At 36.4% G+C, this 17,963-nt stretch overlaps 1 protein-coding gene across 1 annotated transcript; it reads right to left on the bottom strand.

Moving 5' to 3' along the window:
• Positions 1 to 841: 841 nt before the first annotated feature.
• On the bottom strand, positions 842 to 17,084 carry LOC105199935 (aristaless-related homeobox protein). Its single transcript, XM_011167269.3, has 4 exons — positions 16,374 to 17,084; positions 7,904 to 8,169; positions 3,899 to 3,986; positions 842 to 2,934 (listed from the first exon to the last, which is right to left on the bottom strand). Exons 1-4 carry the CDS (start codon positions 16,444 to 16,446, stop codon positions 2,471 to 2,473), a joined length of 891 nt encoding a protein of 296 aa, XP_011165571.1. The 5' UTR covers positions 16,447 to 17,084; the 3' UTR covers positions 842 to 2,470.
• Between the last annotated feature and the right edge of the window lie 879 nt (positions 17,085 to 17,963).

The following is a 17,963-nucleotide window of genomic DNA, read 5'->3' as shown; positions in this document are numbered from 1 at the left end:
ATAACGTTAACTCTCGCGTTTCGTCGTACGGCCTTCGCCCTTTGCGACAGATAAATTTCTGATAACGCGGATAAATTGGCCGGATTGTAATTGCCGTTGTGCGTGTTACCGGCGTTCACGCCGTGTGATGCGCCCGATCCCGCCCCACGGACGAAATTCACTTTCGACGGCGGAAAATGCGGAGTCCGGGGGAGAAGGGTGAAACGGGGGTGGGTGGACGTTTGGGAACGGGAGAGGCGGGGGTGCGCGATTAAACGCGCGCGACGCAGTCAGCGCTCGGGGCCCGTGGGAATCCGGGGGTTCGTGCGGGGGCACCGCCAGCTGCGCGAAATTCAGGAAATCGTCATAATGACGACGCGGCCAATACGCCAAATCTTTTCATGATTAATGACGCGGAAGCGATTTTGTAGCTCGCCCCCGTGTGAATTGCCCTCGGACAGGATGAATTAGGGTGGTTGAGGACCGAATTGACGGGTGCGAAAGAGTCGGAGACGAGGCACCTGCGGCTTATTAATCGTGATACGCTAGTAAAGACTTTTTATTTATTACGCGACACTCGGAAATGTACAGATACTGAAAAGTAATCGCGTACCGTGAATGGCGTTTAGGTGCTTTTGAACATTTTATTTGCAAACGTCCCCTTAATTTTTCCCTTATTTTATTAAAACTTGCACCAAAATTTGAATATTTATTTAAGATAATTACTCACCTCAAATTTTACATTGTTTCATGTTAGTATTTTTTATTATTATTTTCATATTTCTTTATCTATTATGAGGAAAGATCGTTCTTCAGATTGACTATCAACTTATGCTGACAATCAGTTTTGAAAGAAATACAGTTTTGCTTTTCATAGGTTTAATATATTTCTTTACTTAATGGGTAAGCCTACATATTTACATAAAGTCTATATTGATATATATGTTACATATGTGTACATGATGTATATCTAATGTTCGTATGATACATGTATTTTACAAAATTTCCTCGCACTCTCCCCTCTCATTCTCCCTTCACCTGACACATACACCGGCGATCCTGTACGGCACTTGATCGTTTGGAAGAAATTTTCCGCGGCTGCTTTTCAGCTATCTTTTTTACACACAGAATAAGGCAATTGTGACACAGGACAAATATAATATATTGCAATTTTTATATATATATATATTTTGAACATAATCAAATCAAATTTATAAATTAGCATTATCAAACAATTCTGGTTAGCAGCTCAGTGCATCGATTGGTCTGATCAGCCCTTACACGTTGATTCACCCAGAGAAATGTAATCAGTTTTTGACATCGATGAAATAGATTGTTACATGTCGGCGTTGAACAGCAACTCGAGCAATACTAAACAATTACGGCGCAAATAACAATATGTAACCGCCCATTATATAATAATGTGCGGCGCTGCGTGCATTGCTATCTATTAAATCTCATTGGGTTTCGCTGCAAAGCGAATAAAAATAAGCAATCAAAATGTCTCATCATGAACTGCTAACTGTCTGTAGTTTTCCGGCGCACCTTATTAGTTTCATATATTATTTATTTAATAATAAATAATGTTATATGTAAAAGATAATTAACAAATATATATTAATATATTTGTAGAGTATATTAAGAAAATAATTCATGAATGAAATGTCTATTTTTTATCTATTACAAAATAAAATTAACGATTCTGTCACTTTGGTTGAATAATTCTATGAATAAGAGAAATTACATTTTGTTAAAATTTTTTTTTTTAATTATTATATTATTCAAAATTAGATGTTCTCGTTTTTACTTCGAGCTTGCTTTTTTACGAAAAAAAATATGTTCGAATAAAACTGATTTGCGATTCTCGAATTTTTAATCAACTTCGACTCTAAATCAAAGGGCTGCAGATTCAATCAGCAACCAATTATTGTTTGATAAGTGATGTACAGTAAACTTATTATTGCTTATGCCAATATCTAATTAGCACTGAAGATGTGCAAATCATTTAACAATCTACTGATTGGACAACGCTGATGATCGATTATCTTCAAAATTAACAATATCACCTTCAAAATTAATATAAAGTAACAACAAATATCCAAACATGTATCAAATGTTATTTGCTTTCTACTTGAATACACGCTATTCGAATTCTCAAGTCCAGATCCTGCAGTGTGTCCCAGAGAAAAATAATTTATTAATTGATATTTTGCTATGGTGGGGTCTGTTTCCTTCATTCTTTTTTCTTTAGAATTTATTGGCGAAAACATTTACTCCTGGGATACACAATAAAATTAAAATGTCCATCGAATTTGAATGATATGAATCATATCCTTGCAGCCTGACAAACGAAATCTGACGCATACAGGATACTGTAGATTCGCGGATATTCACGGCCGAGCAAAATATTTACGTTAGTATCAAATGGCTTTTGAACGAACCGAAAAGGTTCGTCTTCATCGTATTTACAAAAATCCATAAGCTCTCACAGTTAATTGTCCGCCTTGCGTAGCGCCTCTTCCGCTTTTACTCTTAGCACTTCCGCGCTCTGCTTCCTGATCTCGTCGTCGGACGACGCCGAATCCTCCTCCCTGTCGTTCTTCGAGCTTAGGTTTTGCGGTATGCTCTGCACCCCGAGGTTCAGAGGATGCCCGTGCAAGTGACCACCCAGGGAGTGGCCGTTCACGTTGCTATGGTTCAGCGACGAGCTCGGATTCAGGCCGACCGGGAGCATCGTGCCGAGCGACGCCAGGTTCTGCGGCAACGGCAGGCCGATGTATTGCGACAGGAGCGCGTGCAACGGCGGCAATTTGGGCGCGCTCGGTGGCCAGGGCGATGGAAAAACCGGAGGTATGAACCAGGGAAACGCGCCCGTCGGCGGGCCCGAGGAATCCGCGCCGGGGACACCGCTCGCCGTTTGCAGCAACCGCGCGTGAAGGGACAACTCGTTAACACCTGTAACAGAATTCGACGAACTCGCTTACTCCTTGCCAAAGATTAAGATTCTTCTGCGGATAAAACTGTAGCTTTGTTTTTCAGCAACTTTACGCTACGTTATCTACGTTTTCTTTCTTTGTCTTCATTATTTTCCCTCTATTTTCAAGACCGACGTGTTTTCTCTTTTCCTGCACCTTCATTATTTTTTTATGTCAAAGGGATTTGTTATAATTATTTTTCAAAAAAGAATGAGAATATTGTGATGTAGAAAAAGTGTGGGAGTCTCTTTTAGCTACGAAGTTGAATGTACTTATTGTTAATAAAATTGATTATTACGTGATATACATGGAATACTGAAGGGTTGAAGTTATTAGATTTTTTTCTGCTGCTAATATCACCCATTTGATGTACAAGCTTTATCCGCAGAGCGTCTCATAAAAAAATAATTCAGGCCAGGTTTCTATTCTATATCATTCGCACGTTATGGTCGCACGTCGCGCTGCACGACGACCGACACTGAAATTAGACGTAATTGTCGCCGATTGCATCTACCCTTCGTAACTTACGTCCTGTCGTCCTCTCTCGCACATATTAGCGAACGTAACGCACGCGTTACTAAAGCAAGGGTATAAAAGCAACGATGGAGAACTTTTGTGATTGTTTCACTGTTAAAAGAATGAAGAGCGAATCATAAAAGAAAAGTGCAACAAATTAATTTATTATTGCAGAATGCGAAAGGAAAAATGGAACCTAATCTTTCTAATTTAAGAAATATTTGTTTTTTTTTACAAAACTTAAAGATAATACAAATTTTGCAATAAGGCAAGAAATATTTATACTTTATACCAAATAATTTTGTAAAACAAAATATCTAATGATTAACAACCGCAAAAGTATTTTTTTTCCAAAAGTTTTCCTTTTTATTTTTATTAGAAATAATATTGTTTTCGCGATCAATTTAAATTATCTGCCTTTAACTCACCACCTTGCTCGACGTGCATAAAACTCGTATCTCTGCCTAAAGCTTTTTCCTTCTTGCGCCATTTTGCACGCCGATTTTGAAACCACACCTAAAACAAAAACAAATATTTTGTATCAAATAGTTATTCAACGCGCAATCTCGTTGTGGCATCTCGTTATGAATTGGCACAAAAGATATTATGCAATCATTGCGAAATAATTTATTATATCGTTTTAAAATATATATAATTTCAATCCATCTAATTAAATTGTTAAGAGGTGATTTCGTGATCACTATTGATTATGAATTAGCGGAATATTCGTCATGAAGATTCAAAATTAGGAGGATAGGGAAGCCCACGAGAACCCCAGATACGCCGCGCGTATCAGAGCGGCCAATAACAAAAGCTTGCTCTCGAGGTTGATTAAGCTAATTGTTAACAATTATCCTGATTTCCTTCGTACCCCTGAGTGCTAGCAACCCCTGCCTCCGGCTCTATTCTCTACCCCGACCCTATCGCTGGTCCGGTTGCCGTATAAATACTTTCGCTTTCCACTCGAGCTGTTCCAAATTTTCGTGGGTACCAGAAGAGGCAAAGAGAAAGAGAATAGAAAAAGAGAGAGAGAGAGAAAAGAACAGAATTTATTATACTTTTAATGTCAAAAAGAAAATATACTATTTGTTTCAATATAAATAATATTAATATATATTTAAATATTTAAAAAATAATCATATATAAATGTAGATAAATAGAAGGTGAATGCACACACATATTTAAGCATATAACAAAATATTTAATAGTTTATATAATTAATGTTACAAGTAATATAGAAATTTAAATTTATTTATAATAAAATTAGAATTGAACATTCTCTCTTATTTGAAAGTAGTTCGTTAGTCTTTTCTTTGGAGAAGGCATGCATCTGGAATTACAAAAGTTACAATTTATCAGATATACGCGACGACATTAATTTACTTGAAAACCAAATGAAATTATGACTCGTGGCAGTTTGTTGGATGGAGACAAATTAGCAAGTTGATTCGGCCGGGTTGCAGAATAAAATCAAGGCAACGTGAGAAAATCGAGGGTGCACCGAAGAGAAGAAAGTGGCATCAAGGAAGAGAAGAGAGGAATAATGTTGAAGCGAGGGAAAGAGGTCAGTGTAGCGAGACGGGGGCAGGAAATTCAATTGCCTAATTGCTGTTAATTATTTAATCGCTCCTGAATAGCCTCTAACGCTTAAGTGCTCGCAAACCTTGCGTCATTTAAGCGACCCACCGTGAACTCGAAAGTTTGCAATGCCGACGCGTTTCCATAACTCTACCCTATTAATCTCGCGAAACATTTACCGTGGAAATCGGCAATGTTTTCACAGTTCACGTACATCGATCTACATCGAATTTAGAACCTTTAAATGTCTGTTTTATCAATTAAATCTTCCATATATCTTTTCTATTAAATTAAAAAAAAATTTTTTTCCAAGTTAGTACAATGTTGTCTTTTAAAAGAGAAAGATTTTTATGAACTCTCACTATAAATAATATACTGTTTATTAAAGAAATTTGTAGACTTTTAATAATTAAAAACTATTAGAAAATTTATACGAAGCTTTAGTGATGATTTAATAAATATCTATGTAACTCCAAAATGATTAGTATCATAAGACATTTACATTAGGTATAAAAATCAGCTATAAGATACTAACATAAAGAAAAGAATTAAAGAAGACATCGTCTTCTTAAAGCATGTAGTCAATATATTAATATTTAAAAGATTAATATTTAAAATTCTTATAGACTACTATGGACGTTCGACGTCCATAGCAGTCTATAAAAATTCCATCAGAGTGTCCGGCGGTGGCAAATCATCTGCCGGGGTGTAGGAAACGTCAGAAACGACTCGCGATTGCATTACCATATGCGCCCGATCGTCGATACATCGGCCAGCCGTTAATACAGAAAAATGGGGTAATTTCGCATCTGGAATCGGCGCGCGAGTGAACGGGCGGGGGAGGGGTACAGGAGGATTTCCTAGATTGAAATAAAGTGGCCGTGGCACCACTGTGCGCCGCGGCGGATCATTTAGCGGTTTTGTCGAGCGACGGCCAATTGCCGGCATTGTCGCTCCGCTGTACCACAATGGGCCAATCGGAATGCTCTCTGTCTCTTTTCAGCATCATCGCCACCCTTCCGTCGGCGGCCCCACGCAACCCCTCGCACTCGTCCACGGTTATATACATGTATAAGTGTGTGTGTGTGTGTGTGTGTGTGTGTGTGTGTGTGTGTGTGTGTGTGTGTGTGTGTGTGTGTACCTCCTCTAAAATTGTCGACAGTTTCTTCGTCGTGTACGTCACAATAAAACAATTGAATCGAGTGATTTCAAAAACGCACCGACTCGAAGGACCTAGTTTCTTGAAAAGGAATCGATAAAAAATTCCTTCTTCATTTGAGATTTGTTAAAAATCATTGCCGCATTGTAATACACTGATTTACATATAGATACCACTTATGCATGTTAATTTCACCAACACTGGAACAAATTATCGCATTACCAACTCGCAAATAATTGTTTGCTGATTTAATTTAATTATTCAGTTTGCAAATAGCGTCATTTATTTGTAATTGCAAACTGGACTATTTCTTGCATTCTACGAAAATTAATTTGCTTTTAACATAACGCGTATTGAAAGGAGATAAAGGGGGGAGGGGAGTAGAAATCATCGCGTACGAAACGATGTGCACCCCGTTATCGTTGGATTGAACTACACCCCAACGCTGCAACGTACTTGAATTTTCAAGGATGCCGGTTTAAAGTAATTCCAAAGCAGATTACTACTCTACACGAGGCAGCCTTTCTTCTGTGAAATTAACGGATTCGGGGCGTAGCGTGTGTTTCGCAAAATTACAGATGGAAAACGGCAGTACGAAATTTTGCGATACAATAGTCTCTAATTAGTTAAGTGACTTGCGCCTTGAGGCCCCCGAGTCGCCAAAGCGCAATCCTCGCAAGCAGCGCTCGAGGATGCTTGTGATGTTCCTCAAACTTCGCAAAATCTACGTATAAATCGATCCTCGTGAAAATCAGTTTACGCTATTGTGCATTAATCGCTGTATAATGTAGAATCATTTTATCGAGACAAAGAAATGTAGAAAATAAATTCTTTGTAAATTACAAAATAAATTTAGAATCTATAATTATAAACAACAAAGTATCGTAATAGCTATTCAAACATGTTTTGCTATTAACACAGCGTTTTTCGTTTACACGGCTTATCGCTTTATCGCCTCGAATTCTTTTAATAATCTCCATATTTAACATCAAAATTACGCGCGAGCTCCGAGTTAGCCTTTTAAATTTCATCCTGCTGACCGAATCTAAAACTCGTCATTAAAACTACTTACGAAACTTGCCACTATCAAATGCGCGAAACTCAGCGACACTCGCGTGCCTCTCGGGGCTTTGTGAATTCGTCCTGTCAAAGCGACGAAAGGTTAATTATACTTCTGCAACTGTCTGGCAAAATCTAGCCCGACTTCTTTCCCTCATTTCTCTCTTCAAGCCGCATTTGTGGAATATTTGAATCAGTCATTGCGAAAAGGGCATAAGCTAATCTTTTGGAAGTACATGGTGTAGTCGAGAGTGTCGCAACTGTATTCGACTGATTTTATTCTTATGAAACACGGTATTTAATAACGGAAGAGACGGTAGGAACACGAGACATCCTTTTGAGCTATAATATTAGACATTAAATTTACTACATTCGTCCCACGGTGCCTCTTGTATTTTATTCCAGTAATATAGACAAGCATTGTACAGATTTCACGTTTATGTTACTTAAAAGCTTTTTATATATCTAAAATATTCGAAATTTTCTTTTTTTTTTTTTTTCAAATTAAGATTCATCGTGTTTCAAATTTCTAGCTTACTTTATATTCCTATTTTTAAACATTTGCAAGAATTTCCCTTATTTTTTTTTGTGAGACACGTGTACTTTCTGTAATAATTGAATCATTCGTGAAAAGCACCTGTACTCTGGCTTCTGAAAGGTCCAGTCTCATCGCCAGCTCCTCCCTGGTGAACACATCCGGGTACTGAGTGTTCCCGAAGGCCTTCTCGAGCTCGTGCAACTGGTAGGTCGTGAAAGTCGTGCGCGATCTCCGCACCTTGCGTGGCCGATCAGATTCACCCAGATTCAAGGGATCGTGCAGCGCGTCGTTGATCTGATGGTCGCTCAGGTGACCGAGCTCCGTATCGCCACCGTCAACCACAGCGTCAGACGATGTCGCGTGGTCTGAAATCAATGATAAGCAATTTCCATAGCGTTATTACGATAGCCCATCTCAACGAGATTTCCGTGAAGAAGTATTTTTGAACGGAAGAGATTTCGACAAAGAATATTTATTATTACTTAATATTAATAACAATTTGCAAATAAATTTTCTCATGAATATTACCTTATAAAAATTTGTAAATTATGCGGCGTTTTTACACCCTAGATCTGCATGCTAAACGTATAATGTGACATCGGGATCAAATTAAAGGAAGTAATCGAAAAGGAGAACCTTCAGTTCCGTAAGACGCGAGAATTTGTAATCCTCGAAATTTATTTGGCGCATCCTCGCCTGTTAAACGCGCGTATAAACGATGTACGTCCGATACTTGAGCGCGGGAAGCGATCGGGAGGCGATTAAGCTATATCGCTCGCGTTGCCAAAACGAAATTGTCGTTTTGCCTGATATGCCAACTCTGGCGGCGGCGGTGGTAGCGGCGGGGAGATACGGGCGCAATTTCATTTTTAAGCCGCACAACGACCGGTACCGATATAACCGATACGCCGATGACGTCCGATCGGCGGATTTGCCAATTTTTAAGCCTCACCCGGCGCTTCATTCTCTCTTTTTTTTTTGCACCGCTCCATACATCTGCCCGCGTGTACACGCCCGCGAAATACCCTACAAATGTAAGTGCGCACATTATACGTATGTGCTCGACAGTACTTAAAAGCCGTCGCTGTCAGTGATTAGCAAATATCACGAGTGCATACTGCCCACACCCTTCCTCCAGCTTCTCCTCTCCCTCTCACGATACAGCAGCGAGCCTTGCACACCCCCCGTGCAACGCACACCCTTCCCAGCTTTCTGCGATCGCGCCCGCCTCGTACCCCAGTCGTATTTCCTACCATGATCACTCGTTCTGTCTTTGCGCGAGCATCAACGAGGGCTTAAAGCCCCATTAAAGTAAACTACACGTAGACGTAATAGTCGGATATATATAGATTGCCCGATTCGTTTTAGGTGAGAAATCGAATCGCGCGGTATGTCGATTCTGCGATGAACGTTTCTTGCGATTATCACGGGCTAATCGCATGTAAAAGGTAAGCTTGCGATTAATTTTGTGATACAATAATAAAATGTTCGCGGAGGTTTGAATTTATTAATTTATTAATAAATAAACAAAAAAAACTTCAATTCATACATTTTATTTCTCACATATTTACAAAAATTTAGATAATTGAGGATTATCGACGACGATTATTTCAATGACTTTGCCGTAAAACTTGCGACTCTACAACGGACAAATCGATACGTGCAAAAACGTTCGAAAAACGCTCGTGCAATGCGCTTGATATTGCACGAACGCTGCAGATAATAACAAATCGGTTGATCTGCATATAATTTCAAAAGGCACTTGACGGCGTTAAAAATAAATTCATCGTAACGAGTTTTAAAAATGGAGCTTGCAGGGAACGAACCGTCAATGCGGATGCGCTTGTGACGCGTTGTCGCAGAGGTATCGCACCGAGCGATTCGCGAGCGTAAAAGTAGCAGAAGTATTCCACGGATTCCCCATAAAAATACATCGCGGTGATGTCACGGCAAAAACCTATGCGAGCGGTAAAAATCGAGCATCGCGATAAACCTTGTTATCTCTTTGACGCTTGTAAGAAGCGTTATATTTTATATGTATATATACACTCGCGTCACAAATTGCCACGCGATTTATTATTTCCCTTTGAACTCTCCCTTGCATCGATAATCTTGAGAACGACACGCGTGATCTTTCTCGTTTTTTTTTCGCGAGGCGCGCCTTTCCACAGATCCCTCACAAAGTATCGAGAAAACGTGGCACAAGTGGTAAAATCGTGCTTTTCATGCGGTCAAACTTTTGCGCGACGGAATTTGGAACGGCGGCGCGGGCGCGAAATCGGCGCCGTTCTTTTTCTCGAGAGAAAAAAAATAACGTTTCCAAAATTCATTCAGTTATGAGATAATAATTAAATTCATTTTATTTCACTTTATTTTGCGCAGACATTATATAAAATATATTTGACATGGAATATCGTTAAGTCTGCGCGATGTAAACGACGATGTGACTCTCACAAAAGTTTACTGATCTATTGACGAACGTGGATTGCGAACTAGGCTAATTATTAGAACCGCGAACTGGGCTAATTATTAATTAGCTGACTATATATAGCGCTTTAGATTAATATACCTATTATAATTGGATAATGATCTGAGACCGAAGCGGCAACTACAAAGCTACAACTTCGACTACATCCGCTTACGTGCCCCGACTAATATCACATTAAATTATAATCTGCTTCGTAAACGTTTCCCTCGAAATCACTTCATGTTACGCTGTGCTAGATCTTCGAAATACAGTACCCTGTTTAATAAATATAATCTATCTCATTTCGTGTTAAATGGAATTCTGATTAATTTTTGACATAAATTATCTCTGGCTGTTCTTCGTTAATCAATTGCCAAAGTCATTGAGCAAATATTGAAATGTTATCTTTTTGGCCATTTTATTTGTGTAATATATTAATGTGAAATCATGGGTTTAAATATGGCCTAAAAAAATATTGTTTTAATCCCTTTTTAGGGAGAATATTTCAAAATTATACAAAGCGCTTCTTACTTCTCAGGTATTTAACTATCCAAACAGAAATGACTATCGTACAAGTGAATCATACTCGAGAACTATCTACGCCAGGTACGGTTTTTCCATTGGTCCCCCCGTTAATTTAGTTTGCTCGTTACTCGAAGTTTCCCATTCAGTTTAACAAATTCAATTGGCGTGTGGAAATCGCAAATCTTTTCAAATACTGCAAGGTTGTACGAAAAGGTATGCGCGCAATTATCTACCCCTGCAACACGCACGTACATCCTTTTGCGCGTCTCCGCTCGGACTAATTAGACAAGCATTTACTACTCATGCGTAATAATGTTAATCCTACTTTTCGGTGTCGATACATAGCCAGCAGTTGTGATAGGATGAGCCGAGATGCGATCGAAAACGTATGCACGCCGCCGCGCCGGCGGCGGCGCACGTATGTATGCACGCGTGTGCGTGCACGCGGGGGCTCCGCACGCACGCACGCACGTATGCACGCACGCATGCATGCACGCACACGTGCACGCATACACATACGCGTAGAGAGAGGCATCGTCGTACTAATCCAAGCTGAATAGAGAGATTTCAATGTTTTTATGCTGGGGCACAATGGAGTACCCACTTGATGCTTAGCTCTCCACTGCTTTTTATTAAATCTACGGTGCGCCGACGCCTGATGTGGACCAGGCGACTAGGACAGGGTAGGGATAGTCGAGAGGGTGAGGCTCGCAGGACGAAATTAAAAATTTATTTACCGCGACGATTGGGCACATGTCGCGATCGGGCACTATATGTCGGGAGGCGTTAAAAAAACCTCCTGCAGTCGCGAGGTCATCGATAAAAACGTCCGCAATTATGCAGATGACTGAGGGAAATGGCAACAATTCAGAAATACGAACTAATAATTTTTTTAACGATTGGTAAAGTATGTTAATAAAAAGAATAATAATAGTCATAATGATCGGTCGATATAATTTATGCAACTTTTATTTTAATTTATAAATAAAATTTATGCAATTTTAATTTATGCACATTTCGAGCAACAAAATCTTTGGTGTATCTAAACGCATTATTACATAGAAATATTTCAACTTTTTTTAATAAGAGCTTTTTTCTATAAAATTGTATTATCCAAATGTTATTCCTCGTGTCACGTTCGTAATCGGATCTTGAATACCCATTATATCCAGCAATATCAAAAGCATAATAAAATTCTTTTGCGAAAAGAACATAATACATAAATATGTATTATATCTAATAAATATGATACGCAGTGAAAACCGTTTATCCATGGTTGTATTGTATGTAACGAAAATTTAGGATATATATAGATATTAATATGTATACACACACACATTTAAAAAAAAGTATGATAATGAAAAGAGTATGATAATAACCACCAAATGTTGAATAAAATAATACCAATTAAATATTTGATTAATATAATAAAAGATAATTTTACTTTTGTAAACATTACTAAATTTTATAATATTTACTAAATATTCAGAAAAGTAAAATTATTTTTCGTTATATTAACCAAATATTTAATTAACATTATTTCACTTAACATATTTGATAGCTGTTACCAAACTTTTTTCAATGTATACATGTATGAATATCGAGAAAAATAAAATTCATCATTGTTTACTCGAGGCATTAACAATGATCAAAATTTTAGCTCTGGCGTTTTAATTAATCTTCATTTCTTCCAGAAATTGCAAAATTAAAAAGAAAAACAGGAATCTGAATCTTGAGTTTTAAGACTTGAGGCATAAGCCAGGCAAAATTTTGTTTTTATAATAATTAGAGGATAATGGAAATGTTTTTGGACACTCAGACGGGTTCGGAATGACCGTCTTCCCGATAGGACTCTGCGCGTCTATGCATCTATGCCGGATTATATGCCTAAGCGTTAAGCGTTAAAAAGGATTTACGATCCGTTCAGTCGACGAAATATACTTTCGTTGAGACAGGAGCGGATTATAAGTGGCCGAGGACTTTACGCTGAAAATCTAATAAAGTCCTTAAGAGGACTTACGTTAATACGCCGGCCACGAGTGTTCCACGAGATAAAACGCGACGAGACCATGTTTAAAAAAAAATATATTGTGAAACGCCTGTTTATAAAAATTTATAAAATACAAGCCTCTTAGAATTCTGATATGAAAATATATGAAATACACATAAGTTTAGAGAGAAGAAATTTGTTTTGAATATACTCGAGTAATGCGAGTAAATAGACGCATTTAAATATTATATTATGGATATTCATTTTTTAAATAAAAAGTGTAAATAATATGAAGTATATTATGTTATGAATGTTTGGTAATGGTGTCCATTGACTCAAATAAAAATTTGATTCGTGATTTCATTAATAATTTGAGCAATCAAGTATTTGTGTATTTACGTTCTTAAAATTGTTACAAAATTGCCACACATTTTTATATAAAATTTAATTTTTTTGCTTTCTTTCTCTTTCTCTCTCTTTTTTTCTCTCGCATTATATAATAGTAAAACAATAACAGTAAAAAATCCCAGGACACAAAATATCTACCATTATTATGGCAAATATGTAATAAATATATGTACTTGATATTTCTATTTAATCCAATGACTTACTATTAGAATTGATCATAAATTATAGTAGCTATCTATATATGAAATGATTAGTCTGAGAATATACAAACACTGCGAGTGTACATAAATTGTACTTCTGGTAATTTATACATTTATTATGATATCCAGAACATTGTTCATACGATTATTTCGTGCTTGCACGTCATGTGTAGCATTTCTATATTTGTACACCGTACAAAGAGACAGTATACGTTCAGTTTATATACGCGATGTTTGCGTGTCGTAACGTCGTGCCGTAAATTCGCGTTACAGCAGTTATCATTGATCGCATATAAATAAAAAACTAAGTAAATCCCCCAGTAAAATATATCTTTCGTAAAAACAATGGAAAATCCAAGATAAAAGCATCATCGAGCCGATTATTTTAGATTGTAACATTGAAAACAGAGGTACCATTCAATCAAGGTAATTATTACGATCTGAAAATCACGACATTCTTGCACGATATGTTCGAATAACTCATACGTGTACAAATCTAATAAGAAAACTGCTCTCCACTACGCATGTGTCACAATTTTAAAGGTAACTTTTTATTAATAAATAAAATTATCGAGAAGAATTGTTATTTATTACAATTGTTTAATTTCAATATTTTCCTAATTGATCATAAAATCATTATTTTATTTTATTGAAAATCTATTTAAAATTAAGGGTTAAGTTAATTACAAGTCTAATTATATTATTAAGATAATTATAATTCTTATTATTCTTCTGATTATTCTTCTTATTAGACGGAAATAGTCTTTATAGTGCAAGCTACTAATTTTTCAATACACTCCTTTATTAAAACAATATTATTATATAAAAAAAGCAACTTATTGAGCGATAAAAGGTAAAACTGTGTTCGTGCATTTAATAAAACGTGGGGTAGCGATCGCCCTATTGCTTTGTTTGCCCATAAGCCACGGTTGTAGCTTCGCCAGTACACGTAACAATGTAGTTCTTTAAACTTGATAACACGATTTATCACGCCATGACGATTCTACAAAAGTGAACGCATCGAAACAATCCGCCGTTCGTGCGCCTCTCCGCAACCTAATCACGCGCATGCACTCGCGTGTCGCACCGTGTAGTAAATTCACGTTACACCGATCGTCGCCACAGATTCTGTAACCCGCGACGACCTAATTACGTTACGTTGCCTTTAATCGCGCAATCCTAAGGTTACCGGCGAATTCTATGAGATTCGTATCTTCCCTTTATCGTGCCGAAGTTTGCAATTCTTTCAATCTACATTTAAGGCAAATTTTTCAACTCCTTTGAGATTAAGATAAATTTACGTATTTATGTACTTTGATTTATTATTTTCATAATTACATTTTTTTAAAAAACAATGAAATTTACAAAATAAAAGTATTAAAATTCTCTGTAAATTTTTCTTTTCTATTTCTATTTTTTTTCTTTTTTTTTGTTGAGAAAACTAAAACCTTATATTTATTTCTATCATTAAAAATTAAAAATTATAATTATAAAATAACTTACAAATTATAAAAACTATATAAAATAACTTACAAATTAAAATATAAATACAAAGGTATATATTCTTTTTTTATAAGTGATAAATTTATATTTTTATAATATTATAATTAATATTATAATTAAATAAACCTATACAATTATTTCTATAACTATCTACCACGCAATTTACAAATATCAAAATGTGATTATCTTTAACGACTTTGAGACTTGACTGACTGTCATTTTAATAATTACTGCATGAATAATTAGCGTCTTATCAAATCTTACATCTTATGAGCGATGTATCAAAACAGGTGTAAAGTGAATGAACGAGCAACAAAGGAACTTGAAAATTTTATTTAAAAATCCTTTTAATGATTCCTCTATCTGTCTCTCATAAGCGGAAGTGTTGATGAGTATATTCTATTCATCTTACATGAAGTAAACATATTCTTCCGAACTGGGAAGTTTGTATTCCTTGTTCGTTCGTTATTTATTCGATCAATGTTTGACCACTTTTCTAGATAACCTACTTTATTACAATGAAAAAAAGAGCGTGCCCGCCGGTATCACGCTAATAAAATCTGTAATGGACTTCCTTGTTGACGAGTCAAGTATTCCAAGAGCGAAGTTTATTGATCTTACGGTCATTACGATCGTACAGGATCGTTTTGCGAACGAAAAAGTGATTGCTTCATCATTCATTAAACGCGTTGAAAATTCAAATAAGAATTTATACAATCAGTCAGTTTATGAATAATCGAGAAAAACTTATAAGGGTAATTAAAGTCTGCATAATTAAAGCTTGTATTATGATACAAATAATAGAGAAGGAATAAAGGAAGCTAAATAAATAAAATTATTAAATATTCCATACAAAAATTTAAATAATATTTCTCAACTCGAGATTTTAGTATTGTTACATAAATAAACAATACTTTTTACAAAAGAATAAATAGTAAAAGAATAAATAGTGAGTCGCAATAAAATAAAATAGTTTATCGACGATAAACGTCTACAATTAAAATCATTAATTATAATAATAATGATTAAAAACGACTTTTGCATATAAACTTTGTTATAAAAAAAAATTAAGATTATATTTTTTCATCGCATTTAGTGATTTAAGCAATAATTATTTATCAGAGTTAACAATTATTTATTTTGTTATTATTGTACATAATTTATGATTATTAGTAATAGAATATTAAATTTGTTTTTAATTAGAATTTCAATATTTGTATTATATTGATAAATATAAATAAATTAATTATCGATAAATATAAGTAAATTAATTTATATTGATAAGTGTAATGTAAGGTAAAATATGTGTATTTATTTGTCCGTTATTCTATTAACATGAAAAAGTAGTTTTATAATAGAGAAAATTATTTGAATCGACTTAGCACGTGGAGATTCTTTAAATGCTTTAGGTCCATTCTTACAAATAATTTACGCGTGTTTCTTGGAGAGAAAAAAAAGAAAGACACTTTGCCGTACCTTCGTCTTTGCCGTGACCCAATATCTGGTCGATGCTGTACACATTTCTCTTCTGATTATAAGTCTGGGCCATATCTGAGAAGTCGCTCGCCTTCGGAAATCACTGACGTCAGCTTCCGCGATTCGCAAATAAATATCAATGCGAAACAACAGTCCTTGACCCACGAAAATCACTGACAAATCATAGATTCTCCCGTCCCGGGTGGCACGCGCGCAAATTGAATCTGCCGCCGAGTCGCGTGTGCCTCCGTCGAACGCGATCCAGGCGGAAGAAGATACGCGAAAGGAAACGTGCGAACGAAAGAAAGATAGGGAATGAGGAGAGACAGGAGGATGCCGAACGTCGTTCTCCACCTTCTCGACGGAAAATGCGTCAATCGACGGCGCACCACGCACTGGCTCGTCAGACATGAAAGCAGCCCTTAATATCGCGTACACCAGCCCCACCTTGCAACCCCTAACACCGCCATATTAGCCCCTCGGCCAATGGGAGCGCGTGCTTTTCACCCAAAGCCACCCCGTAATCGGAGGCTGAATGAAGCCTGGGCGGGGAATATTTTGCCCTTTCCGCGTAAATCCCCGGATTTTTTCTGGTCCCCCTACCCGTCTCACCCTCCCTCCCTATCCGTCCGCCCTCTTGCCGTCTCTTTTCGCTCTTCCAGCCCTTTTCTCTCCCTCTGTATTCGATCTATCGACCTATGTTCATCTTCTTCGTTCCTTCCGTCTTCTTCTTTCGTCTCATACGTTCTCCATGTGACTTTCTTTCTCTATTCCTCGTTCTTTTCGCGTGTATTTATTGCATTCTTCCCATCGGTCGTTTCCTTACATGTTTCCCTTTTCTTATCCCTTGTTTTTTTGAAGAATAAAATTTCGTTAATTACGGATAATTCGATGAAATGTTGCATAATTGTACCCCTTCGCGAATCTTATGTCTTAATTTTACTTCACGCTGTTATAACATTTCACTCTTTTATAATATAAAAATGAGAAATAAAAGTTATGTTCTTTATTTTTAAACAACTTAAATTTTGAGCAATTTATTAATAATAAATTGATACAAGAGCATATTGTAGAAAGAAACAAATAATGCTTATTCACTGACAAATAAATAAATATTATATAATCCTGTAAAATAATAAATTTGTAATGTAATGAATTTTTTCAATACATACCAAATGTTTATTTACTAAAAAAGATATTCGAATCTTTCACGAGTTATTTACTATACAATGCTCGAGGCATTTTTGGGAAAATTGTTGGAAAAAGGTTCTCTAAAAGGTCTAGCATTCTTTTCCTATTTTAATTCTTGTCAGTCTCTGACAAGAAAATAACTCGAAACTTTTTCAGGTATTTTTGTTATTTTCGGTGTAGATAATTAACTAGTATATAGAGAAGAGAGAGATAATTAATACATGTACGCATGAAAACGTATGTTTGTGTGTTATCTGATTCTTAATTTTAATTTACACTACAAATTTTTTTAAGAGAAAAACATCTTATGGATAATGACGCATTAGCACAAAGATACCTGAGGAAGCATGTCGAATTATCGCATGAGTAGACAGATGGACATCTAAAACAGATTCCAGG

Source organism: Solenopsis invicta, chromosome 7, assembly GCF_016802725.1.
Source record: "Solenopsis invicta isolate M01_SB chromosome 7, UNIL_Sinv_3.0, whole genome shotgun sequence".
Lineage (NCBI taxonomy): Eukaryota > Metazoa > Arthropoda > Insecta > Hymenoptera > Formicidae > Solenopsis > Solenopsis invicta.
This window is presented reverse-complemented; position numbering and strand designations above follow the sequence as displayed.